The following is a 27,953-nucleotide window of genomic DNA, read 5'->3' as shown; positions in this document are numbered from 1 at the left end:
ATAAATCATCCATGCTCGTGCAGCTTGTTAAGTTGCTCTCAGGAGAGCAAAAACTTGTTTATTTTATTAAAGGTTATTAAAATTACCTTGTACAAACAGGGACAGTTTTTTCCTTCATTCCATGAAGGATGTGGGGCTGTAGATGCCCTGTAAGTGCAGTTTCTATCAAAGGGCAAGACAATTTAATTATGTTTTGTGCAACAACTGGAGAGAGAGTGGAATGTAATTTCTTTTGTGGGTTTATTTGATTTGAAAGGTGAGCACCACATCCCCAAACAGTTCCAGCAGCTGCAGTGGTACTGAAGATCACTTGTGACATTATGTAGGCAGGCACAATATAATTTGAAATGTATTAAGCAGTGTCACTCTTTCAGTAATTTCATTGAGGAATAGGTTTGCAGAAATGAGTGACTAGAGGATGCATCAGGAAAAGTAAATAAGTTTAGGAAATCACATAATTTTAAAGGGCTTTTAATCTATTCACTGATGAAGAAATACATGAGTGTGATGATCACTGAAGGCAGCAGTGAGAAAAGCACCAATCTGTAACTAGAGGGGTGAAATTACTTACAGACAATTATATTTTATTAATAGATAAAAGTGCTTATTCCTCGCACCCACAAGCTTCTCTTATCTCTTCCTGAGCCATTTCAGCTCATTAAATCAGCAGAAAACTATCTGATTTTATTTCCTTGAAGCAATTTTTTGTTCATTAGCCAACTGACTGGGCTTGGGTAAGTGCCCAGCGAATACCAGACACAGTTCAGGAAGGTACAGGATGGAGAAGCACAGGGAGAGTCCCTTCCCTGTGTCATGGCTGGGAAACACTAAATCATTTCTCTGCCTCTCCTGTAACCTGAGTCTAAGTTAAGCTTGTGCTCGGAGCTTCTAGAGAAGCTTACATTTCCACAAACTATGGAAGGAGCTGGGGGTGTGGATAGTTTTCATGCAAAATGCTTCACTATTTTTTAAAACTTCTAAAATAAACCACTTCTAGTTGCACTTTTGAGGCTTGCCTGATCTTGCAGAGCTCAGCTTTGGACTCAGCTCAACATCACCCTTGGTTGCTCTCTTCGTGGAGACAAATTTTAAGTGGGCACCTGTTATATCCAACTTTGTTGCAGCTATCTGAAAGTTCCTGTCCCACTTGGCTTTGCCTACAGCATTACAAACTGAAGTGGAAGCTTGGTTGGTTGATTGACTTGATTGGTTGAATAACTGAGCTATGTTTTATAGTTTGAAGAAGGAGATTCCAAATGTGTCCACAGATATATTCCCTAACCTTTTGTGTATGACCCTCTAGGATCACTGCTGGAAAACATAACTCTCATCGTTTCACAGGGAACTTGCACCTTGTCCCCACTTCCAGCAATTATTTCCCCCCTGCAAGCCCCTCTAACCAGAGGATAGAGGGTCAGGTGAAACTGTGACTGAGGACATTCCAGAAGCCTCCCCAGCATTCAGATGGAGATTGACACTGTGTTTTCCAACAGTTCTCTTCCCCCTCCCCAAGAATCCAACATCATCATGTTCCCTCACACTGACTGATCAAAGGAATTCTGCCAAATTCCATCAAGAAATTCCTGCCACTACTGAGTCCCGTCTGTGTAGAGTGAAAAGCTTGTCCTTAGAAAACTCAGATGCAGCAATGGAGGAAAATCTTCCTCAGTACTGGGAAATGTTAAATAATGCTTTCTGGAAGTTCAGCTGTGTCCACAGCTTTTTCCACAGAGCTTGTACTCTGTGAATGGCAGCGCTGTGGGTCCAGAGTGCAGTGTGGCAAAGGTTCTTCAGATATCACTGGTTGCTTCCCAAACAGGAGGGCAGTCAGTCAGCCTTCACCTTCTAACATCAGCAATCTGCTTCAAAGGCAGTGGCTGCAAGCCTGTGACTGCTCTGGAAAGGTTTATGTAAACCACAGGCAGAGGTTTCTGTATAATAGGCAAAAATGTACTCAAACTGTTTCCAGAATTACTTCTAACAAGGTAAATTGTAGGATCATGTAAGTGAAAGTCTAGGTGGGAGTGGGAGCAGTGAATCTGTTCTCCAGCAAAATTCACTGTATGCAATATCCAGACATGGGAGTTCAAATAACATAACTTGGAGTTTCTTCTCCCAGTACAACACACATACAAGGAAACCTGGATTCAGCTCCTAAAGAGGTAGTAAGTCCTACAGCTGTGGAACTACTTCAGAAGCCATTAAAGGCACAAGATGTGTTTCTATGTGAAGCACTACTGAAAAATCTACTGTAATTCCATCTATTTTATTAGGTATTATTTAGTAGGCAATTCTTATCTACCACCTCTCCGCTATTACAATAGTGCTGTAGAGGACTACTACAAAAATCTTTGTACAAAGATCAGTTGAGGTGCTATATACCAGATATACTACACTTCATGTATGATTACAGGGGGTGATTGCACTGATGTAAAAAAAACTCTTCAGCATGAACATGGCCTTGCATCTGTGTCTGGAGAGGTGTTAGCCTGACAAGGCCATAATCACTCCTTCAGACATAAAAATAAAACCACAAAATCCATACATAAAAATCTTAAGACTACTAAGTTTTCTGAACAGTTAACCATTTCAGAGCAAAAAAAACCAACCCCATCCTTATTGTCTGGAAATTAATCTACTGATAAAAAAATCATTGTCTGTCTGTAATTTCAATTTCACATACTTTTGCTTGCATATGCAAGCATTTGCATATGTTTGCCCCATTTCTGTCTTGTCAGTTTTTTTAGCAGCTGTAGTTTCTCCTGAACTTTTTAATGGGCCAGAGCTCATTAAATCAATGCCATTTAGTTCTTACAAACTGGGTGCTTTTACTTACCTAACTGTAAAACTTATCACCATTTGTTTCCTCTGGTATCAAAGATATTAATTAAATAAGATCATCACATTTCTCTCCTTTTGCACTATAGTCCCCAAGCTCATGATGTGTTTGTTTGGTTTTGTTTTTTTTATTAACTCCGTTCTAAAGCACTTAACTATTATGAGTGTATTATCTGTTTACACTGTCTAATCTTTAAACAAAAATTAAACAGAACGTTGGTTTGCTGCCAAAACTAAGAAGCTGTTCCTTCAAACAAAACCAGGGAAAAAGAAGCTTGTGAAGCTGCCACTCCAAGATCATTTTTCTTTATTGCATGATGTATTTTCCCTCCAAATGGCACATCCAGGTGAAGAAGCACAGAATTAACATGGGCAGACCAGAATTTTAATTCAGCACCTGCCAGCATTGCATGTGACGGCACTTAACAATCTCCAGCAGATTAATTCAGTTCTCTGTATTTTGCAAACCTGAACATCTAATTCTTTTCCCTCCATTACATCCACGTGAAATAATTAGTGCTTAGAACACATCCATCCTGTTGGGTAAAGATGTGATCCACCAGGTCTAACGCAGTGAGAGAGAATCTTTACATTGCCATCAGCCCTACATCCCATCCTGTGTTATAATGGATTCCATCCCTTCCTACCTTAAATTCTTCATGATTTAGGGCTACAGTTGTCATCAGAACATCAGCATCTTGCTGTGTGAAACAGTCCCATGAATAGAGTTTTTCAACTGAGATCTCTCTTTTTTAATCAGGTTTAAGGGTAGTTTTGGAAAAAAGAAACAGCAGGGGAATCCTATCTACTTTCATCTTGGGAAGATGACAGGACAGATGGAAGTAGTGAAGTATCTCAGATTTATCTAATGGCACACTTTGTATACAACCCAAAAGTTGAATGTGACTAAAATGTATATGCAAAATATATGCTGTAACTGTATGGTTACCAGGAAAATTTATTTACACTGTGTCCCTTGACATTAGGGTTTGTTTTTCTGGAGAACTGCGCTGCATCAAAAATGCCAATGTTGCCAAACAGGAGCTGAACTTTGAAACTGTGACCTGTCACCAGGAGACTTTCTGTGTGACCTTGCGGAGATCTTTTCACCTCTCTGCGCCTCAATCCTCCACCATCTGGAACAATAAGTAAATAAATAATTAAGAGCAGGAAGAGGGAGTAAGCTTCTTTCTTCCAACTACTGTCTTGCTCCTGCCATGTCTATTTAGATTGAAAGGACTTCAGGGAGGGGATTAAATACCCCGTGCTTTTAGCACTTCATGCAAAATTAAGCCTGATCTAAATGAGGGCCCAGAAGAGCTGTTGTAACCTGTGGTAAATGGTACAGTCTGCCTTTTAAAGCTTTAGTATCTTGCAAATAGGAATGTAGCATTTCATTCTCTAATTCTAAATGCTACTGTGCTACTGTGATTTATTGAAAGTTCATAAGGAGAGAGAAGGATCCTGTCCAAAGAAAACACAATACAGTGGTGAACGCTCCTCACAACAGGCACTGGCAGGACAAGGACCATTGGTTACAGTTCAGGAATTAAAAAAACTTCCTCTGGTCCTTCCCTAACCTCTCCAGAATATTTTTATCTCCCTTCCTCCCTATTTCTTTAAATTTCAGCTGTTCATGTTCCTGTTGTGATTACAGAAGATAGATTTTCTGACCCTTACATTTCATTGTGTAATTATTATTTACCTCCAGCTCCCATTGCAGCCGTAATTTCAAAGTCTTGAATTGATTTTCTTACAGCAAGCTGCTACCTCAAGTGTCATGTGGATGGCTTAACTAATTTCTTTCTCTGCAGGGGACCATTTGCAACGTCAAACAATGTGAACAAGCAAAGAAGGCCACAGTTAGACAGTGATTTCAAGCCAGCATGGATCTGCAGTGATCTGCTGCCCAGAAAAGCAGATTTCATCCTTTGCCCACCACCACGTTCACCACCTCTCTCATGCTCACATCATCATTTGTTTGGCTGCTTGGTGAGCCACAGGGAATTAATCCAGTTATTACTAAACCCAGCAAAATATCTGGAAAAAAATAAAATAAAATAAATAAAATTTAATAAAATAAAATTTAATAAAATAAAATAAAATAAAATTTAAACTAGCTGCAACAACAGAATAAAAAAGAATAAATTTTAAAAAAAAAAAAAAGAAAAAAAAAGAGGTAGCCACAGTTGCAGGCAGAGCTAGGCCCTCTGCCTAGTCCCATTTAACCCAGTGACTTATTTGGGAGGACTCGAATCTACTGTTCTGTTTTCCTTCTTCTGAGAGAGACTAAATCACGTTCCATGTGATGAGGAACCTAAAGCTTTCTGTTTTCTTCCCCACTGGAACGAATTGCATACCATTCGATGTTCTGTTTCTACTTTCTTCCTTTACAGCTAGAAAGATGTAATGTTACAGCTTTAGATGAAAACACTATTTCCTATATTTTGCTTGCTTTGGTCCTGGAGGAATTCCAAGAAATCACTTCCTTCTCTACTCAGCAGTAGTGGCCTATTGTACACCCGGATTTTCAGTTTGTGCGTTCCCTGGGCCTGAGGAAAATACCTGACTCTTATTGCTACTTACAGTGCCGGGTCTGCTTATTATTTTAACAAGGCGTTAAACTACATTCACGCTTATTACCATTTTAAAGGGATGCTCTACTGGGTATCGCTAAATAGAATGAACGTGATGCGCGTTTGGCCGAAGCCCAAGGAGAGGGAGGAGGCGTGGTGGTGAGGCTCCGCTCAGGTTACATTCCTTGTTGGCCTGCCTCAGGTTACATCCCTTATTCCGGCCAAGGCATCGCTCCGTGCCTCCAGAAGGGATTCGTCCAACCACCAAAAATCCAACCGGAGTCAGCCCCAAGGCAGAAATCAGCGAGCGCAAAAATCAGATACCCCTGACTGAGGAGATATCCCCAACTTGAGCAACCTCTCCCCGAAAGATCAGGTAAAGTACTTTATTTTCCCCGTATTTTAACCTCCCTTGCAACGACTCTGGCCAAGCCTGTGGCTCTGTGATGCCAGGGACCAACAGCTCCGTCGTCCCCTATGAAAGTGACGCTGCCGAGGCCACCAGTGCCCGCTCCCCAGAAGAAGCATCGCTGCTCCCGGCCGCGCACCCAGCGGGGCCACAGCTCCAGGGACGGGCCGGCACTGCGCCACTGCCAGGCCGGGACAGCGACATCCTTGAGGCTCCGTCCTTGGCGGGGATTGAGCGCGCGTCCGCCGCCTCCCCGCCGTGCCGCGGCCGGGACCGCCCCTTCCGCTGCGGAGCGCTCATTGCCCGAGCCCCGAGCCCCGGGACCCCTTCGCCTCTTTCCGCTGCGGAGCGCTCGCTGCTCGAGCCCCGGGCTCCCCGCGCCGCTCCCGTTGCGGAGGTGCGGAGCGCTCGTTGCCCGAGCCCCGCGCCGCTGCCGTTGCGGAGCGCTCGTTGCCCGAAGGCCGCACACCGCGCTCCGCTCGCCGCTCCTGCGCTGCTCCCGCTGCCCGGTGCGTACGGGGAGACCTCGCTCCGGGACGGGGGCTGCTGGATGCCCGCCCAGCCGGCCCGTCACTATTGCCCCGGGTGGCTCGATCCCGCCGGGCTTGTGCCGTTGCCGCGGGCCGAGCATCCCTGCGTGGGCAGCGGGTGATGACTGGGGTGGCCGCGCCTGGCTCGCCAGGGGTTTGGGGCGGCCGGAGCCAGGCTGCGGGCCCCGAGGATTGGCGTCTGGGATGGCTTAAACTGGGCTGTGGCTGCCGAGGGTTTGGGGTGGGGGCCGGAGCCGGGCGGTGGCTCCGGGCTGGTCCCCAGCCGTGCTCAAGGTGCCCCGGTGCCCCTGGCTGCCCTGCGGCCTGGCGCGGCCGTGGGCCCCAGGGAGCCTCGGGGGCCCGGGGAAAGGAACCGGGCAAGCCCCAGCCCGCTCCCTGCGACCCGGCTGGCTCGTGGTGTCCCATCCCGGGCCCCCGGTGTGCCGAGGGGTGAATGCCCAGGGCCCGGCAGCGGTGATGGAATTTCTCCCTCCGGCGGGCGGCCCTGGGAACGCCGTGAGCGGGGTGCGCTGCCGAAACCTCCCCCGGTCAGCCCCTGGCCGGGCACAGGCAGGGCCCAGAGCCACGCCGTGTGTGGGTGGTGTGGGGGGACTCGTGGCTGGGAAGGAGCCCTGCGAGCAAGGGCAGCGTGCCTGGAGCCGCCTTACGTAAAGGCGGCTGTGGCAGGTGACTCCTCCATTCAGAACATGACTTTCAGCTCCCTCTGCCCCGCTCTGATCCACATCTTTCTGTTTCTCCTCACAGAGCAGCATGGCCACTGTCAAGGACAAGCTGATCAGCCCCATCGCGGAGGCATCCAAGGTTCCCAACAACAAGATCACGATTGTGGGAGTTGGCCAGGTTGGGATGGCCTCTGCTATCAGCATCCTTGGAAAGGTACGGCTCAAGGACAGCGTGCTCTCCAAGCTCCCATGCTGTCGTGCTCTGCACTGCCTGTCCTAGCAGGGTGGGACGTTTGGGAGGCTGGCACAGGAATGAATCATTAGCAGTTTGTGTAGGCAAGCAGTGACCTACAAGCCTGACCTCCACATTCAGCCTCTCCTTGTTCTCTCACCTCTCTGTCTGTGCTTAGCAGTAAATGTCTCTTTAGGCAGAATGATTTTCCCAGCTGCTGAGAAAATGTAGGTAGGACTGACTCAGCAGCCCCTGCCAAACTTCTCATTCTTGTCTTAGTTTTTTTTATTCTCCCACAGCAAAGCTGGAGTTTGCTTGTTGAGGGAGCTCTGCTGGACAAAGAATGGGGACAGAGCAAAAATCTAGGTGAATTACAGGATAGGAATTAAGAGGGTTTGTTTTTTATTATTTTAAAAATATGTGCCCTAGCAGCTGAAAATAATGCTATCCCCCTCAGCAGCTTTTTGATTTCTCTTAAGCCCTTTTTTGCTTGTTTATGTGACTTTATTTTTTCCAGAGAGGTATTAGCTAGTTTTTAAATAACTAAAAACAGAGGGTTGGACTTAGAGGTTATTATGAATTTTCCTATTACTGGTTTGTGGGATATTTTTGTCAAATCTCATGGTGCAGGCTTTGAGCAAAGTAAAGGCTTATTAATCAACGAGGATATCCTGTTCTTTGCACTTAGTTTTTAGGGAATATTGTGAATTCATTAAATTTGAAAAGATGGAAACTGCAGATTTTTGTTTTTGTTTTTAAAAGAAGGCATCAGCAGATGTACCCTGCCCCCTTGCAGGGGCAGATCTTAAATCAGGTATCTCACAGTCAGCTGAAAAATTCTTGGTTGTACGAATAAACTAGCTGTATTTTGCTGTTGATGATCCTCCAGTGTATTACCCTGAGGATGTATGTTTTAATGCATGTTTAATGCATTTAATTGTTAAAAAAAAAAAAAGGTAAGGCCTTTCACTTGCTGATATTCATGAGCCCTGTGAGCATGAAAAACCTGACAGAGCAGGCCACAGTGAAATTAAGTGTGAAACTGATGCAAATGTGGCAAATAGTTTTAAAATAAATAAGTAAAGAAGAAATCTAATGGAAAAACAGGGATAGTTCATTGTGGGTTTTTATATTTTTAAGCACATTGTGCTCATGGTCTGAAGTCAGTTGGTTTTGAAGTGCTGTAACCTGTGAGGGAGCCAGGTGATGTTACCACAAACCGAACCACAATTCAGCATTCATTTATTGCATTTCTCTAAACAGGATCAAACTGTGTTGTCAGATACCTAAGCATAAAGTTTTAATGTTAATGAACAGTATGGATCAAACCCAGAATAAAAACTGGTTTTAAATTCTTCAAGCATGGATGATAACATGGAGTTTATTTTAGTCAGGCTTCTGCTTTTACTCTCTCACATCTACAAGCTGCAGTATAAAATGTTTTTATAATAAAACCATCCGATTCTTGTAGCTGGATTATAATAATGTAATAGAATCATTTGGGATGGAAAAGATCTCTTATGATGATTGAGACCAACCAACCCATCACTGCCAAGTCCAGCATGTCCCCAAGTGCCACATCTAAAAGTTTTATAAACACATCAAAGGGTTGTGACCTAACAGCTTCCCTGGGCAGCCTGTTTCAATGCCTGACCACCCTTCTGGTGATGAATTTTTTCCTCCTGTCCAATCTAAACCTCTCCTGGCACAGCCTGTATCCTGTCCCTTGTTTCCTGGGTGCAGAGCCTGACCCTCTTGGGCTGCCCCCTCCTGTCACAGTCAGAAGGTCCCTCCTGAGCCTCCTTTTCTTCAGGCTGAGCTCCTCAGCTCCCTCAGCTTCTCCTGATGGTTCAGCCCTTTCCACAGCTACCCCGGACACACTCCCGCCCTTCAGTGTCTTTGTAGTGAGGGGACACAGGATTTGAGGTGTGGCCTCACCAGTGCCAAGCCCAGGGGCACAGTCACTGCTGTCTCTGGTCCTGCTGGCCACACTATTCTTGATACAGCCAGAATGCCTGTGACCTTTTTGGCCAGCTCTGCTGGCACATGTTCAGCCACTGCTGCCCAATATGGTGTGGATTTGACTTGTGCAAGATGCTTGGCTCTAGTACTGATTTCAGATTGTTGGTGTGGTATTAAATATATAAATTTGCATTACTCTAAAATTTCCACTATAACCAAATAACCAAATATAATCAAATAACCAAAATTGGTTATTTACTTCTGGCTCAGTTAGAGACAAATCACTGATGTTACCATACTGATTTAGAAATGGAAGCTAAATCTGTTCTGCCATGTTAATATCACACAGTAGCTCCTGTAGAGAAAAACAGCCCAAGAATCCTTTTTCTCTCAATTTTAGTGTTGAGGAAGTCTGTTCCCATTGTATACTTTTGTGAAATGAATTGACTGATGGCATGTTGAAAGAGAATACTTATTTGATAATTACATGGTGTGTTCTTTCAGTTATTTAAATATTTAAAACAGGCCTATTTTCTGGATAGATTTAGAGGGTTTGCCACAACTCTGAAAGATGCAACTTTTTTCCAAAGGTAATAACTAAACTGAGAAGTGCTTTCCTAGCAAAGGGTTGGCTGTGCACTGTGTTTGGAAAGTCTGAGTTAGTTCCATGAAGCTGTGCTGTAGCAGCCTCTGATTTTGTGAGATGCAACAGAACACCAAGATAGGGCTGGTTTATTTGGAGAAGAGATGCTTTCAGATGGGTGAAATGTGTTACTTTAAAATGTAATTTAGCTCAGCTCTGGGTTAACTTTAAAATGCATGTGAACTACTTCATTGACTCCAAATTTTGCTGTTTTCAGGGTCTTTGTGATGAGCTTGCTTTGGTTGATGTTATGGAAGACAAACTAAAAGGAGAAATGATGGACCTGCAGCACGGGAGCGTGTTCCTTCACACTCATAAGATCGTGGCAGACAAAGGTGCACCTCACTTTCTTTGATTTAACACTGGTATTCTGTGACTTTGCTTAATAATGGAGAATTAGTTGGGCAGTCCCAAAGAACTCCTAGGATTTGGCATTGAAGAAGTTGAAATGTGTGAGTTGGAGAGAGGATGAACACCATAATGGGCGTAACTCTCTCTTTACAATTTGTGGCTTGTTTAATAAAATTGATTTTAGTGAAACTGTATGTAGAAGAAATAGTATTATTTTCATAGTGGAAATAAGAGTCAGAATGGTTAAATGTGCTCTCAACACCCACATATTGATATATTAGGTCAGTGTTACGAGATGGTGCTGGCTTTCAAACTGATGTCTTGTGTTTTTGGGTTTGAATGCAATGCACAGTGCAGAAGCTCCCTGTAACACCGGTATTTACACAGTGTTGCTGGAATTAGTGGAATTGTTTTAAATACCCTCTGTATCTTCTCCCCTGTGCTCTGGTTAGACTATGCTGTCACTGCCAACTCCAAGATCGTGGTGGTGACTGCAGGAGTCCGTCAGCAGGAGGGGGAGAGTCGGCTCAACCTGGTGCAGAGGAATGTGAACGTCTTCAAATTCATCATTCCTCAGATTGTCAAGTACAGCCCCAACTGCATCATCCTGGTGGTTTCCAATCCAGGTAAGGCAGTCTTTTCCTAAATACTTACATATTTGGTTTGGCAAAATAAAATATTAGTTAGTTCTCAGAAAATCTCTTCAAATACAAATTTTTGAAACTTAATAGTTTTTGTGGACATCTGATGGTACAGATAAATACTTTGTACTTTCTAATGCTCTCTTTATTCAGAACTTGTCGTGTTGTCCATATTTTAAAAGAATGCTTTGTGATAAATACTTAGGTTCTTTGCATACTTTGGCTTAAGCAATAGAAGGTTTAAAATTTTTATCTCTAATGGATAGCTTTTGTGTCTGGATAGGATAGGGCTGTTTTTCAGCATGAAGAACTTGTCCTATAGTCATGGCTATGTTTTCAGGAGAAAGAATTTGCATGCTGAAGGCTATGGTGAAACAAGGGCTGATTGTACTCCACAGTTCAGTTAAAACAGAAAAAGAGTTAATTATGCATATTTGTATGTTCACTTGCAAGTATCTCATTGCACTGAAACAGTTTGGATATTTGGATGTCTAAAGGTGACTGTAAATGTTCTGATGGGCTTTGTAGGGAGTCCCTGTAGGGTTGTCTTTGCTTACTTCAACATCTGAAGCCAGCACTGAAGAACTGTGGTGATGAAGTGACACTGCTTTTAAAGATAACCTGGCAGAGTAGAACCAGTGCATGCTCTGTTGGGGGTTGAGTAATTTGGTGGTGTACAATTAGCCAGTGTTTTGAGCAAATACAGTAACTTGCAGCAGTTTTAATCACTTACCTGAAAACCAAACTGAGACAAAGATCAGGCAGTTCTTGTTGTAGCAAGGTTGAATTCAACCTGTCAACTTCTCTCCAGCAGAGCAGCTGCAGGAGGAGAATTGCATGGTGCTTTTTCAGAATTGGTTTTATAATCCTTTGTTTCCTTTGTGTGGGGTTTTGTCAGCTAGTCTTATATAGTGAAGGTCATTGTGACCCCATGAGAAGGGACTTTGGAGGTGTAACCTTGGTGCCCTTCCCTGCCCCAGCTGAAGCTGTAGGGAACATGCCTCTTGTGAGGTATGAACTGTGCTTTGGTGCCTGAGCAGAGCAAATAATGCATTTCAGACCTGTCTACACAAGTGTGTTGCCTCCTGAGAACTGCCTGGCTCCTCAGAGTTGGAGTCAATTCCTGCAGCCTGGTTATTGTTGTTGCTTTGAGCTGTGGATTTGAGGTTTTTCTCTCTGATCACATCCTTCTGTCTGCCCAACCTAGCTTTGGATTTTTTCCTAAAACTGTATTTTTAGAAACACATGCAGCTAAAGCACATTGCTCATCTGGCTTTTCATGCTGCAGAGGTGGTAGATGCAGAAAGTGCTTAGTGCAAAAATCAAGAAACTAAACTGAAGGAATTTCCAACTACAAAGAGTATGTAAATCTCAGATTTTTGATTGTAAATTGTTTAACCTGTTGTCAATATGGTGAACTGGGAGGGAACATTATTCAGGAAATTGCTGGAATGTTTTATCCACATGAGATCAGTCCCAATTCTGAATGCCCTAGGGCTTTAATTGTGACCAAAAAAAGTGTGACCAACTTTAGCTGGTAGGAATCTAATCTCTAAAGACCTTCCTTGAATTTTCTTAGGACCCATCAAGCTACTGTTCAAAATTTCAAGCACTGTATCCATTTTAATTCCCCAAACAGTCAGATCCAAAATTCATTTACCAGTGAACACAGCTGTGTTTTGAGTCCTCTTGATTGCCCTGCTATGCTCAGTAAGGTAATTGTTGGAGCATTCTTGGTGTGAGTGGAGTTTCATTTGCCATGCATGCTTTTCCTTTCAGTGGATATATTAACCTATGTCACATGGAAGCTGAGTGGGCTGCCAAAAAACCGTGTGATTGGAAGTGGCTGCAATCTGGACACAGCCAGATTCCGTTATCTGATGTCTGAGAAACTTGGGATCCATCCAAGCAGCTGCCATGGCTGGATCTTGGGAGAGCACGGTGATTCCAGTGGTAAGGAGAAGTTCTGACTTCCCTGGGAATGAGCAATGTCATATCAGAGGTTGAGGCCTGAGGTTTGTTACAGGATTCTGAAGGAATAGCTGCAGTTGAGCTTGAGTAACTTGGTACTTTGCTGTATTTTTATGAAGATTAGAGTTGAGAGAAGTACAGGAAATCTACCTATACATATTTAATAAATATGATTGTGGCTGTACAATTAAAGCCTGAACTGAAAGGGACAATTTTGTGAGGTTCTGTTGTGAAGGCTACAGCTTGGGCCTCCTCTTTATCCTCAGTTTTTGGAGTACCATTCAATAGCCTTTAGCACAGTTCTCCTCTGAAATCACTATCAGCACTTGCTAGGTCAGTAGCATAGCTTGTTATTGGCTAACAAAATTATCCCTTACCTTATTTTGTGACTTTTCTCCTTGCTGTTTGAAACAGAGATAGTTTTAAAATGTGAAATCAAAAAAGTTTATCTGTCCTAATTCAGTTCATGTGTTGCCGCTGGTGCTGAGTAGATCACACGGACACAGCTTGAGGTGTGGTGAAAGGAAGAGACTATTTATTTTTCTCCCAGAATTTATAGGTTTCTGACCACGGCCAGGGATTGGATGGTCAGGATAACACCTTCCCACTGCACTGGCCATGACAAGATGTGTAACAGAAAGAATATATACCTATCTCTATGTTTACAGTTACTGTTTTATATTTTTGTGCTGTGTATTTCTGAGGGAGCCACCTCTTCATTGTCCCTTTGCATTTGATCAAAGTGCAGTGTCTGATACTGATAGCTGACAGCAGCAGTTCTTGTAACCAGTCCTACACTGATGGAAGCAGAGTTTGGCTGAGTACATGCAGAGCTTATTCTGTGTCAGTGTCACAGCTGGTTTTGCTCTGAAGTAACTCCATATTCCTGCTTACTTCCCAGAAACAGAGACTGAGCCTGCCTCTGAGCTTCCAGGATGCAGGGAGAGGTGCAAATTCCTTTCTTGATATTCTGAGCTTGCTTATTGTTATCCTCTTACTTGTGTAAACAAGAACGGACTTCTTGAAGGCCAGTCCTAATACTGATTAGTGAAACTGCAAATGCTGCAGGTCTGAGTAAAATCAGTTCTAAAAGCCTGGGTAGCTAAAATGTGACTTTTTACTAGAATATGATGTTTCTGACTTCCGAAACTTCCAGGGTCTGAAAGTTCTGCTGTCACATGTTACAAGTGACTTGTAAAAGTGCCAGTACTGAAACAGTCTTATGTTTGACTCCCAGACTTCTCAGATTCAACTGTAGCTAATAAAACCTTAAAACCTGCCTCAACCATTGTTGTGATTCTGGCTGCTCCTACTTTGTTTCCAATTATTTTAGCTAGGAAAGGTGGAGGAGGAGTTGCCAAGTGCTGTTGGCACTGATGTCCTGCCTCTGTTGCAGTGGCTGTTTGGAGCGGAATGAACGTGGCAGGGGTTTGCCTCCAGGAGCTGAATCCTGCCATGGGAACTGACAACGATCCTGAGAACTGGAAGGAGATCCACAAACAAGTGGTTGCAAGGTATGATGAATGTGGATGGATGCCATGCTGACAACAGTTTGTCTGCACTCTGCCTCTGTTCTGGTGCAGCTTTCATGCCCTCTTAGGTAGAGCGTTGCTTGAGTGAGTGGGACTGTTTTTTTAAACACAGAAATGCATGATTTCAGCTGGTAAGATTTGTTATCCTGCAGAGAGGTAAGTTATTGCATAACAAACCTACTCAAGTGCTGGAGCACCTAGAGCTGTGGGTGCTTGCTTTCACAGATGAGTTCTTCAATGGGTAACTTTGTTCATAGGGCACAAGCCCAGGAAAAGATAGCATGCTTCCATGAGCAGAATGCTGGAATTGGGGAAAATTCTGTTCAGGGATGCAGGAGAGTTTGTGCACAGCTGACTACATGTTGCTAAGTCTTCTGGGAAGTGAATATACTCTCACTGGGATAAAGTGTGTGCCGATGTTGGCTAAAAACCTCAGAATGTAGTGGTGCCTTGACTCTTAAATGTTTACCTATTCCATTGTGCCCCTGACTGAAACAGTGAACTTGTCAGGTATAGGTGTGGTTTTCTACTTAACACTAGAATCTCTTTCTAGACGGCATCTAATTTTGTTTTCAGCTCATCCTGTGAGAACAGCAGGATTCTTTGCTATGCATAGGGGATAAGATAGATTTTATGCTTTAATGTCGAAATACATAACTTGGACATTTTAATTCCAAAACTTACTGTGTTTCAGGAGTTTGAAAATTTTTAAATGGCTAACATTCATTTGTTTTAAGACTTGTAATTTGCAGTGACTTGCTTGATGCTTCTCCATGAAGTTGTATTTCAATGTTTCCTTAGTGCCTACGAGGTGATCAAACTAAAGGGATACACAAACTGGGCTATTGGCCTTAGTGTGGCTGACCTCTGTGAGACCATACTGAAGAACCTGTTCCGGATTCATTCAGTTGCTACTCTGGTAAAGGTAAGAATTGGCAGCTACTTGGACACTGTGGCTCATTTTATTGTTCTGGACAAGCTAAATAGCCTCAGTTAGCAAGATGCTGAATGAAGAAAGCTTTGTAAAATACTACTCTGAATTTCAAATGGCAGCTTACTATTGCTGTTTGTTCTAGGCTGACCTCTTAGCCTACTCTCACAAGTATGGAGCTGAAAATACAGTTCTCTGTGCAGACCTACCCTTTTGTGAAGTTTTGCCATGTATGGCATAGGCAGATTCCTTGAAAGGACGTTTCAGTGTAAAAGTGGAAGTTTTCTTGCAGGTCCAGCTGTGATTCCAGGAGCCACTGTCTTTTTATAGCTGGTGTAATGGGCTGCATGTGGTCTGTACCAGCTCCACAAGCTCTGCTGCAGCAAGGGCTCTGAGCAGGGGGAACTGCTCCCTCTGTTGGCCTGTCCTTAACCTGTGTCTAAATCTTTTCAGCTCCTTGCTATATAGAACTAAGTGAGAGAGAGGTTTGAAGGTGGGGTTTCTGCCATCAGCTGTTTGGTATTGCCAGGCATTTGGTTCAGAACAGCTCTATACTACCTATTTTCTTGAATACTTTGTGGCTGAAATTTTTCTACAGGTTGTAAAACAATGGTTTTTGAGCTCTGCTCTGAGGAGGTTCTCTGCAGCATAAACCAATCACAAATCTGTGGTGACAGGCCTTTGTCTGATCTCTTTTGTGACAGGGCATGTATGGCATTCAGAATGATGTCTTCTTGAGCCTGCCTTCCGTCCTAAGTGCCTCTGGCCTGACAAGTGTCATCAACCAAAAGCTGAAGGACGATGAGGTGACCCAGCTGAGGCAGAGCGCGGACACACTGTGGAACGTCCAGAAGGATATCAAGGATCTGTAACTCATAAATGTTAGGTTCCAGCAATATAAAAACAGCATGTTGTTTGCAGATGTGGGCTCTACTCACTGTATATCTCAATGGTTAACATGAAACGTCCTTCCAGACTTTGGTCCATGGTAGCTAAACTTATGCTTGCTGTAACGCACAAACCCTATGAACAAATAAAGCAATTTTCAGGCATCTTTGGTTGTCCTAGTGACTTTTTCAGTATGTAAATTATCTGACTGTTATAAATGCATATTGTGATGTTGGCTTTTCACAAGTATTAAGATGAATGTTGTATGTATAATGTTAGAATGGCTTTTGCTGTGTGAACATAGTCTTTTTCTCCTGCTATTAGCAAGAATTTAGGTGTAGGTCAGAATAATTTAGGTGTTATGTTCAGGTCCTGCCTGAAAGGGCAGGATAGCCTCCATTGAACAGATGATGGGGCCCAGGCTGCTATCAACACTCACTGCCCGTGGAAGAAGAAGCCAAAGCCCAAATTAAAAGATGATGAGAAAGGAATTAAAACCGCAAAGCCAAGAAATGTGCATGGTCTAAAAAAGCAGATCCAAGGAGTGGCCATGCAAAACAGTTCCTGGAAAAGTTTGAAAAATGCATCAAGTCCATGCAGTAGAAACAGTATATAAAGGGTGTTTCTAAAGCACCAGGTGTGCTCTTGGCAGAGAGCCGAGCACCTGGCCGTTTTAACCCTTTGCTTTATTGTCTTTGTCTCCTATTATCTTTTTGTTTTTATTGAACCTTTTAAATTTTATCAGGAGAGTGAACTTTGCTTTTCACATGCCTTACTCTGGCATTCTCTTTTCGTGTTTGCTGCAGACTGCATGGAAGCATAGATTTGATGGGTCCTTATGACAGGTTGTAAACAAAGTAGTAAGAGTGAATTGATGGAGTTTCAGTAACACCACCTTGCTGTGAGGCTTTTCTCAGTCCAGGTCCTGAGTAAATGTAGTTCATTCCCAGACCTGTTTCTGATAGAGAACTTCATAGTTTTACTGATGGGTAAAGGAAATTGAATGAGCATTTGGCTCTGTGCCACTAGCCAAAAATATGCCAACAATAAGGTTCTGTATGCCACTGGCATAGGAGTCCCATAGATCTCTTCCGGATTAAATTTTTTGCTTGTTAATGATGTTTAGTTCTTATAGTTAAAAAAAACCCCAGCATTATTTTCTATTTTGATTATCCAAAATTCAAGATTTTTTTTCTGGACTTAGACTGGAATGTTGTGGTTTTGGTCTTGTTAATTAAACAAGCCAAGTTGGGTCTTAAATCTCTAAATTTCAGCATGATTGTTAAAGTCTTTATATACTTGGAGGGGGAGCAGATTAAAAAAAAATTCCTAAAGTTTATTTCTTAATCACTTACCATTATGGAGTAAATATTAACCATAAAATAGAACTGCTCAACCTAAATGTCCAGGGGACAGACAGCATAAAATCCATCTGTCTTGTGGGTCCTTTAAGTTTTGTTTCATAACAAATGGTGTGAGACTATGCTGGAGTAATTTGAAGTTCTTTTCTATCTGCATTAAAATGCTTTGGATACTGGACTAAAACAATTCGACAAGCAGGTAGCTTAATTTTTGTAGTTCCTTTTAAAAGGGAAGATCATACAAGTGTTGTTATATTGCAGGTTAACTTCTGTGGTTCAGTAAGGATCATGTAGTTACTGAAATATGCATGGGATGCTGCTGGCAACATTATTTACAAAGGGTATCCCAGGGAGACCTCGGGAGATGTTTTATTCTTAGTTAAAGGCTAAATTCCAGACTTCCTTGCCAATAGGAGGGAGAAAATTATATTCTCTGCTTTCCTAGCTTGGTGTGGGAGATTTTATTGGACAGCTTTCCACATCTGGATGGATTAAAGTTCCTGCTAAGAACATGATCATGATCAGCTGGATTTGTGAGGTAAATGGCACAAGGTGCTGCTCTTTTCAGGACATAGCTATTAGGAATATTCACCTGAGCACATTTAGTACAGGAACCTTGCAAAGTTCCTTCCTGCCTTTGTTTTTACACTCTTCTCAGGCAATGAAGTAATTAAAAGGGTTTGTTTGTGGGACCTTGCAGGATTCTTCATGCAGGATGTGCATGAAGAGGCATCAGCTATCTCAGGGAACAGGGAGTAGGCCCTTTCCCCTTCTGGTGGTGGTATATATTGACATTTGAAGGTCACCTGGCTACAGTATATGGGATTTCTCACTGATTGCAGCCTCACCCATTAAAATGTAGGGTCAGACCTCGTTTTGTGGTTGGCAAACTGAGAGCAAGAGATACATTTTGACCATACATGGTCCTGGTGCTTGACCTGAGGGGTTCTGTCACCTGCTGTCTGTCAGCTACTTCAATCCCCTCCAGGTCCACAGGGGAGGATTTTTTTTTGTTAGTGATCACAGACTTAACAAGATCTTTAGCGCCTAGACATTAAGCAAGCAGAGAGCTCATAACAAAATCTGTAAGTGGATACAGGTGAAGGAGGGAACTGAAGGAATGAAGAAAAAATTGGTTTGCATGGTGAGAACTTTCTTGCACATTAGCAGCCTCACTGTACTACCCTTTTTTTCTTTCTACTTTCCTTTTTTTCAACTTCTGCTTTTGGGGATATGACATCACGAAGGAAAATTATAAAAAAATTTAGGCAGCAATGAATAGGCATCCTGGGTGTTAGAGAGGATTAGTTCAAAATTGTTAAATAGGAATGAGTATCATAGGTTAGTGGATTTTTAGCTTTTATAAACAGGCTCTTCAGCTATTACTTGCATCCACTGATGTTTGTAAGCCCTATGCAAGTTCATCAATGATACTGTGATTATTGTCTCTTACGAATCTTACCGCAGACAATCTTTTATCTTCATTGCAGCTGCATGGCTGTTGGATAGCTTTCCTCTGTGTGTTTATACAATATCAGCCTATCACCTCCTATTACCTGGAGTCTATCCACAATTTAGTCTTTTATCAACCATATAAATTCCTAAATAATAATAATACTGCTATAGGACATCTGTGCATTCTTATCCAAATATAATAGGCTCATGTTTATCTTCTGTATGCTTTGTTTGTCCAGGTCACTGATACACAAACTTTGTTCTTGTTTTATCCCAAGAAAGGCAATACAGATTTTTAGTCACATTTTTTTAGTTACATTCCTATATGTCACTATCTGTCACTCCTTGGTCCAACAGAGAACATTGTGGTACTGTTGGACAGAGTAGTGCAGCCAGCTGAAAGGAACACTTCAAAACACTTAAGAAAACTGAGGACAGCCACCTCTGCTCACTCACACAGGGTAAGATCAGTAATATTATTTTAATTGCCATAAGATGATTTTGTTAAAATTGAAAATTTAGCAAAATTGTTATTTTAATTTGCCATTGCACCCCCTTGCATTTGCAGGTGCACGAATACTGGCTGCAGAGCAGAAAGTCAGTCTGATTACCCTGCAAATGTACATATCAGACAGACATGGACAGACAACAGACACAAGGGATTTTACTGATTTTTAGTATTAGATCGTGTACTTTTTTATTAATCAAAGTGTTGATATATTTTATATATTAGTAAAGGCCTATATGCACAAACCAGTCTTTGAAATAAGTCGTGATATTAAAGGCTAAAGTCCTTGAAACCTTCCTGCAGGAGAGAGAGTAAAGCAAAACAATATCCTTGTGTGTAGGAGAAAAAATGTAAACCTGTGTGTGTTACCCAATAGTAACTTGCTTAGCCCGCAGACCCTGTAGAACCCTATAAAAGGTGTGCTAAAGATAGAAATAAATGGCGTTCACAATTACTTCTGTGAAGGGTGGTGAATAGCTGGCAGACTCTCAATATTTGGCGCCCAAACAGGGACACCCTGCGGGCAGGGGGCCTTCAGTGGATCCATGCACGGTGGGACAGAGCCTTGGACCGAGGTTGGTGGAGTGGATCTGAGTGCAGATAGACGCTGCCTTGGATCGGTACCAGATAGGCGGCCTGCGAATCAACAGGGGCGACTCGCTGGGGGAGTCCGAGGGGAGGGGACGCTGTAGAAGTGTTGCGACCTTCCCCCCTGCCATTTGCCACTAGCATGGAAGTGGAATTTGCAGTGGTGAAAAAACTGCTTCTTTGTATTCTCGTTAAACGAGGTGAAGCAGCCAGGGAAAAAGACCTGGATATGCTCATTATATGGGCTAATTGTCATGGACATTTGCAGTGCCCTCACTGCTCTTGGCAGTGAAGGGACGGACAGATTTAAGGGCTCTGATATGGGAAACGACAATCACGGAAAAGAGCAAGGACACTGTGTCTCTCGGTCGAACTTGGTAGATTGTAATTAATACCTTAAAAAACAGAAAAGCGAGATATGCTGAGGCTGTGAGACCCATAATTCTACCTGTGTCACAGCGGCAGATGCCTTTACCTCCCACTGCTGGGCAAGCACTCCTATCTATGCTGCCCTTGGAGAGAGGGAGGGAGAGTCAGAGAGAAGAAAATATTGTTATGAGAAAGAAATTCCACAGCGAACGCTGAAACAACGAACAGAATCTGTTCAGTTATGGCAGGATGTGATACATCCAGAACTATTTGCTTCACTTTTGGAGTCACTTTTAACACTACAATCTTATTTAAGTTCCAGCTTTACCACCCTGGAAGAAAAGAAGCCAAATTTAGACTGGTTTCCACCCGAACCAGGGGGACATGGGGGAGCACTGAGGTGTGCGCAGAGAGCAGGGGCACCCTTGGGGTAGAAGCAGTGCAAGAAAAGTTCCAAGGCCACGCTGAACAATTACAGAAGCAGCTGAGCAGAAACAGGTGGCTCAGACAGCTTCAAAGAGAGACAAAATAGCCAAAAAATCGCGAACTATATGGTATCTAGTTCAAACTTCATCACTGTAATTAAAAGTTGATAAGTTGCAATGGTCACCGTTGTTAGCACCTGGCCGTGAGAGACTTTTTGTATAACATTGCCTGCTTTTGTAAAATCGTGCCCTTTTTCCTCTATCTGCAAACAACGAGAGAGAAATTGAGAGAAACAACTGCATTCATTAAAGTTAACTTTGTGAGGTTTTTTTTTTCTTTCTCTCCATTTTTCCTCTCTGCGAGGGTATTTGGAGAATGTGAAGAAAGATAACAGCATCAGAGCAGCAGCAGGGTGGGCAGTTCACCCCCCCGCTCCCTCTCTAAGAAAAAGCACCGGGATAATACCTGGTTTGTTAAAAAGTCATGATTCATTGGTTTTTTAAAATGTTTTTATATACTCTTTTAGAGTTAATTTTGTGTTTTAAGTAATTATGAGTTTATGCAGTTGCAGTTTTTAGAGTTTTACTAGAGAAATTATTGTGATTCTTTGAAGGTTTTTTTTAAAAAAAAAAGTGTTTAAGGTGAATATTAACAGAAGTTACCTTGCAATAATTAGTTTTAAAACCTAAGGTTAAAAAATACAGTATGATTTACAGCTTCTAATAAAACCTTCCAATTAATGTTATCTACAGAAGAGATTTGTGGTTTAAAAAATAATTAGTTAAGAGAACTTTACTGTACAAGACAAAGTTAAGTTAGAGCATGTATTATCTATTTGCTTGTTTTTTCCATAATTTTAATAAGGTAATTTCAATGTGAGTCCTTTTGTTATATAAAACACATATAACTGCATATATACCAATTTGGATTTTGGATTTTAGTTTAGGAATTGGACTTTATGTTTCTGAAAAGTGCTACAAAAGCTGAATGGCAACTTGCCAAATCCTGTGTTGTTGTGGTTTTTCTCTAGAAAAACTGCACTTTAAAATCCTAACCAATTTAGGCATATACTAGGCAAATTCCTGTTATGAATAAGTATTTTTAGTAACATTTGCAGTTATTGTGGGTTATTTTCAAAGCTAGATGACATAGAATTGTGATGCGTTTGCTACATTTTTATACTCTTTATAGTGAATCCATGTTATTGTTATATGGTGTTTAAAAGGTATATATCAAACTTTTAGCTGCTTTTTGTAGTAACAGAATAAGATTAAGTTATGTTTTTATTTAGTATAGATTAAGTGTTAATAGAATTAAAAATAGTCAAGTTTTATTGCGTTTATGCTTGAACGTTTTTAAGTTAAGTTTTACAACTTAGATATTCTTTTAAGGTTAAGTTTTGTTATTTCCTTTTGTCATAAATAATTATTGTTTGGTTTAAATATTGTTTAATTTAAATTGTTTTATGTTTTATTGGAGACACTTGTCTAAACTGCAAAGTATAGTTATTTTCCTAGAGAGATGAAGATAGCTACAACTGAAACAGCTGTGACAGAACGCTGATGAACACCTGCTTGTGGATAGAAGGGAATGCAGTCTGAGACACCCTTGATTTCATCAGGAGTTCTATTATTTGTTGCAATCTCTGCAGTTTTGTTTTTTATAGGTTTCTTATTTTTCAGTGTTTCCAGAATTTTAAGAAGATGTACCATTGCTGAAGATCAGCTGCCATGAGAGGCTTCAGATTAAACCAACCGCTGCATGGTTTAATTGGTCTGGTACCTAAGGCTTCTGATAATTTGTTTTGTACAAATGCATTTTAACAGTTTGCTGTGCTGTAAGCATCTCATAGCTGCTACTGTTGAGAACCTTGTTTTAGAAATGAGTTAAGAGGCATCTTTCCAGTTTAAAGCCTAGGTCCTGGCCAAGCCTTGACTTTACCTGGACGGAATGTTTACCAACAGATCCAGATGTTTTCTGTACCAAATCAGTATTTGAGTCACTTTTTGACTCAGCAATTTGACCCTATTAATATGACAGCTGGATCAATTTTGAAGTAAGCTTGGAGAATCATTTCTGGAGGTGGTTATCTAATCCTTCACTGATGATTTTTTGTTTCTGTTTGTTTGCTAACTATGGGATGCTGGTGCAGTGTTTTAGTAATTAATAGTAGTTTTATATTACATATGGTATTAATAATGTTTATGATTTAATTGATTTTTAACTATTATAGGTTCTTATTAATTGTGTATATGGTTTTGTGTTAATGTTGATGTGTATAACAGAAGTACATCTAATTTTTATTTTTTTTTAAGAAAACAGGGGAAATTGATGCCCTAAAAGCATTTAATTAGTGTAATTCATTAACTTCAAGGAGAGAAGTGTCTGTGTTTTGTTGACAGGTTCAAAAAAGGTCACATGTCCATCTGACCAGACTGTCTGTCTCTGAACACATGAGATCCAGTGAACAGAGAAGTCACCACACAGCCTTGTCCACATCCAGACATGGATCAGAAGTGGACCTGTCAGGACACAGTTGTGTCTGAACACTATACAGACAGTTGCCAACAGAAATTTTATGTTGTTATTATGATGTTGTGTCTCTACCAATTTTTTCAGTTATCTTCTAAGATTTAGAAGGATGTGAAGAACAACCTGAACATCAAAGCCCTCAGTCACTGATCAGCTGCCAGCTGACATCACGGGAGCAGTGAACGTTCCAAGACTGAATCATGTTAAATCATAGTCTGTTTGTGAGGGATATTCTGTAGAAGACCTAAGAAAAGTGTAGAGACTCCATCTAACTGTATATAAAGCAAATTGTAGTTGTGTGTTTACCCTTTCAGTAAATTACTTTCACGTTTAGACTACATATATACCAGAGCACATGTGTTAAAGGTAGTTAGATAATAGTTTAAGATAAAGTGTTTAGCCTGTGTAGTAATTGTAATGTTAGTATAAAGTATAAGTATTCCCCCTTCAAGAGGTAGTGTAAGCAACTTTGAAAGTTCATTTAACGTTAAAGTTTTAGCTGTAAGTTTGCAAATATGGTGTCATTTACATGGAACAAACTGCTTATGGTAATTGTGTTGTGTATAGTCCTGACCAACTGTCTGCTAACTAACATCCAAAAGTGACAGAACATATGGGTCACTCTGGCACATTGAACTGGACAAAAGTCAATGTGTCTAAGCCTAGCCACACCTGGAGATCCTTTTTCACCTGTCTCATAGGAGTCCCTGAATGGGATCCTCCAGCATTTAAAGGTTTAATTAGTAATGAGACTCGACTGAATCGATTGGCAATGTTGCAAGAGTGCAGTCGCACTGTTGGCTTCACATTAAGACAACTTGAAGCCTGCTGGCAAGCAAAAATTACCAAAGTTCTTAATGTTACTATAGGGCCCCCAGAAGAATTGGACTTGTTAGGTTCCACCAATACCTCAGGTGGATGAATAATGTTTGAACCCCCAACAAAAGCCATTCTAACAAAGTAATGCAGCGCTGGGATGCAGTCAGCCCTATAGCTGATCTCGTTACTCACACTGAAAGTAAAGCCTTTGTTTGTGGTGCAATCTCACAGGACAATTACCAAAGCGATTACTTAGTTCCATATTGCTAATCTGTGGAGATAGAGCATGGAATGAGATTCCTGCTAATCTACATAGAAGACCCTGTTATCTTGGGAAACTTTGTTCCGTCCAAGCTTACACCAATTGCTGAATGTAGCTGATAAAGTGAAAAACATCAGTCAAAGCGAAGCCTGAATGAATTAAGGCCTAGCAACTCAAAAAAGGCTCGCTTGTTAGACTAAGAAAGAATTAAATTTAACATCCACAATGTTAAGTGAACTTCCAGCTGATGTGAGTAGTGTACGTCATGCAGTATTACAAAATCGAGCTGCAATTGATTTCTTGATCTTAGCACAAGGACATGGTTGTGAGGAGTTTGAAGGCATGTGCTGTCTGAATCTTACTGATCATTCAGCTTCCATCCATAAGCAACTACAACAGCTACAGGATGGATTACATGCACTGAAAGAAGATAGTGACCCCAATAGGAGTTGGTTCGCCAGCTGGGGCATCACTGGAGGGTTGAGGTCTCTTGTGCTAGAAGGGGGATGGACTTTACCTATAATGTTAAATGGGGATGACAGTCTAAGTTGTATGTTATCTTGTCTTCATAAGAGTATAGAAAGAGTCACATCCAAAGCCTGGTTTGTGCAGAAAGAGAAAGGCGGAATTGTTGATATATTTTATATATTAGTAAAGGCCTGTATGCACAAACCAGTCTTTGAAATAAGTCACGATATTAAAGGCTAAAGTCCTTGAAACCTTCCTGCAGAAGAGAGAGTAAAGCAAAACAATATCCTTGCGTGTAGGAGAGAAAATGTAAACCTGTGTGTGTTAGCCAATAGTAACTTGCTCTGCCCGCAGACCCTGTAGAACCCTACAAAAGGTGTGCTAAAGATAGAAATAAATGGCGTTCACAATTGCTTCTGTGAAGGGTGGTGAATAGCTGGCTGTCTCTCAATATCAAAGGATAAAATTGGGCCAGGGAATTGAAGGCACATTTAAACAATGAGACAATGTTAAACAGAACACACAGCTGCAGAGGGATGAAAATGTTTTATAAATATATTTTGAACACTTGTAGTGCTTATGTGACTTTCATACCAGCTAACTTAGAACTGTGGTTTATGGTAAGCAGGTGACTTCAGTTGCCCTCTGAGTTCCCATTACCTTGTATTTACCCACTTCATGTTAGCCTTGTGCTGCAAAGAAATGCTATTTCCCCTGATAAACAGGTGTAAGTCAGAAGAAGTAAGCCACAAACTCTCAGTGGAATGTGGATGCTGGATTCCTTGATGTCAGCGTGACAAGTAGTCCAGAAACATTTAGGAGTCAGATCCTTACATTGTGCTCCTGCAGCCTCCTAGAGCAATGACTAATTTTGGGCGTTTCTTTCTTCTATAAACAATTCTTCCCTAATGCATGTGTGTGAATCCAGCCTTATGCAAGGTAAAACTTCCAAAGCCTTTCAGACTACAGTAGCCAGGGCCTTGTTAAAATCCACACTGATCCCTGTGGTGTACTACATTTTTATAAACTGTTTATAAACTGAGATACCATTGCTTTGTGAGTTGTTATTCTGTGCCAGCATGGGAGTTGTGCAAATTATTAACTTAGAATGGTCTGTTGGAGAGGTCAGGCTCAGGAGGGCTGGATTTGCTCAGTGTCTGAAATGAATAATTCACCTGCAAGCATAAACAACAAGGACCAGGCAGTGGCTATGCAAAGTAAGATTTCTGGGTAAATACCTTGTTCTTTATGGTCTTCTCTCTAATAGCTCTTCAACATTGTTTAGGTGGGTTTACACATTCAATACCTGAGGTAAAAAATCCAGAAAATCTGTCGAAATAGTGTGAAGGTGGATTTCTACCAACACTGATTTCTGGAAGGAAATATTGATAATTCTTGCTCTGTGAGATATGCTAAATGAATGTACAAACGGAAGCAAAAAAAACCTGTTTTGCTTGAAAAACAGCTTTCTCTGTGATGCTGATTCTGTATTTTGGGCAATATGAGAGAAATGCAATGATTTCCAGAGTCTCTGTTCACCCAGCAGTCTCCAGATACTCAGCAGTAGTAGATACTGGAATACTCTCCCAGTATCACTGGGAATCAGTCTAAGAACCACATCAAACTTGATTTTCCTACCCACAGTACCAGAGTCCCTCATAGCCTGATACTCTGACTGAAGATCAGTCTAGAAGAGTATTTGCTGAACATCCCTTTTTCTGAGTTTGTTTTTCCCATAGCAAATTGCTGTGCAGAGGGAAATCATTTCAATGTTACTTCTGTACTGGTTTGATTCTGCACACTGCAGGGTTTTGTTTGGTTGGTTGGGTTTTTTAAAGATAAAAGACAGAAGAATAAGAAGAAATATCTTATTTTTATATACTTCAAGGGCTACTTCAAGTCAGTAGAGTGGCTCTCAAGGAGGAAGAAAAGAAGACCATACTGACCTTAGCTCAAGTGCCTCTATTGCACAGAGTAGGATTTATGCTTAAGTGGTTTGTTGAATGGAGTTAAATTTCAGTATGTTAAATTTTAATTGGAAGGATTATCATAAACATAACCTGTTTTTTATAAAGTCCTCACTATACTTCCACAGCTGAATGGATGGAAATGCCTCTTTCAGCACTGCACCTCTGTTTGCAGCATAGTCTTTCAAAGCATAGAAACCTTGGTTCACAGACAGAGAGGTAAAATGATGCAGTGGCCACTTGCTGCTGCCAGCCCTGACAATTCCTCCAAAGTCACTCAAAATAATAGATGTAATAAGAATTCATACCCAATCTGAGCATTTTAACAGGAGAAAAAAATGCTAACCCAACAAAAAAAACCACCCAAAAATCACAACAAAAAACAAATCTGGAAAGAGCTGACTTTGATGTAACAGAAAGGAAAAAGAACTATTGTAAGAAAAGGAGTCAGGACTAAACCAGAAACTTCCAGAGTATATATTTACATGAGTAAATAGTGACAGGACAAGGGGGAATGTCTTCATACCAACAGAGAGCAGGTTTAGACTGGATATTGGGAATAAATTCTTCTCTGTGAAGGTGGGGAGGCCCTGGCACAGGTTGCCCAGAGAAGCTGTGGCTACCCCATCCCTGGCAGTGTTCCAGGCCAGGCTGGATGGGGCTCTGAGCAAGCTGGGACAGGGGAAGATGCTCCTGCCCATAGCAGTGGGGCTAGAACTGTGTGATTATAAAGATCCCTTCCAACCCAAACCATTACATGATTTTATGATATTAAGCAAGTGAGGCTTCTGTCTCTCTGTGATTACAACTTTTAGTTAAGGAGAAAATACCACAGGTTACACCAACATACTGACAAATTCCCATGCTAAATATGATACAAAAACTGTGCTGACCTCAGGAAACAAATCATTATCAAAGCAAACACGTGTGTATATCTATGAAGGTGTTTGTGCCTTTGTACATGAGTCTGAATTATGGGTGGGGGCATGGCACCGGACAGTCGAAAAGATG

The 27,953-nt window shown here is 41.6% G+C and overlaps 1 protein-coding gene and 2 long non-coding RNA genes across 4 annotated transcripts; 2 read left to right on the top strand and 1 right to left on the bottom strand.

The window, feature by feature from the left end:
• Positions 1-3,778: 3,778 nt before the first annotated feature.
• On the bottom strand, positions 3,779-4,662 carry LOC147653686 (uncharacterized). The gene is made up of 2 exons (XR_015285700.1): positions 4,544-4,662; positions 3,779-3,974 (listed from the first exon to the last, which is right to left on the bottom strand). It is a non-coding gene; the product is annotated as an uncharacterized LOC147653686 (long non-coding RNA).
• Positions 4,663-5,234: 572 nt separating this feature from the next.
• On the top strand, positions 5,235-16,351 carry LDHB (lactate dehydrogenase B). 2 transcript variants are annotated; one of them, XM_023927205.2, is made up of 8 exons: positions 5,235-5,790; positions 7,119-7,250; positions 10,091-10,208; positions 10,677-10,850; positions 12,645-12,818; positions 14,233-14,350; positions 15,170-15,293; positions 16,004-16,351. In XM_023927205.2, exons 2-8 carry the CDS (start codon positions 7,125-7,127, stop codon positions 16,169-16,171), a joined length of 1,002 nt encoding a protein of 333 aa, XP_023782973.1. In that variant the 5' UTR covers positions 5,235-5,790; positions 7,119-7,124; the 3' UTR covers positions 16,172-16,351. The 2 variants fall into 2 exon arrangements, with proteins under 2 accessions (XP_023782973.1, XP_086741239.1); XM_086885113.1 differs by lacking the exon at positions 5,235-5,790 and adding an exon at positions 5,824-6,332.
• Positions 16,352-19,945: 3,594 nt separating this feature from the next.
• LOC147653685 (uncharacterized) lies at positions 19,946-26,026 on the top strand. Its single transcript, XR_015285699.1, has 2 exons — positions 19,946-20,086; positions 20,785-26,026. It is a non-coding gene; the product is annotated as an uncharacterized LOC147653685 (long non-coding RNA).
• The last annotated feature ends 1,927 nt before the right edge of the window (positions 26,027-27,953 follow it).

The sequence above is a fragment of the Cyanistes caeruleus genome, chromosome 4, assembly GCF_971803275.1.
Source record: "Cyanistes caeruleus chromosome 4, bCyaCae1.hap1.1, whole genome shotgun sequence".
Taxonomy (NCBI): domain Eukaryota; kingdom Metazoa; phylum Chordata; class Aves; order Passeriformes; family Paridae; genus Cyanistes; species Cyanistes caeruleus.
This window is presented reverse-complemented; position numbering and strand designations above follow the sequence as displayed.

Coding starts and splice junctions, on each gene's coding strand:
- LDHB (XM_086885113.1), top strand. CDS start 5,892: ATGAAAGTGACGCTGCCGAGGCCACCAGTGCCCGCTCCCCAGAAGAAG. Junction 6,333..7,118: donor TGCGCTGCTCCCGCTGCCCG/GTGCGTACGGGG, acceptor TTCTCCTCACAG/AGCAGCATGGCCACTGTCAA. Junction 15,294..16,003: donor CAGTTGCTACTCTGGTAAAG/GTAAGAATTGGC, acceptor CTTTTGTGACAG/GGCATGTATGGCATTCAGAA.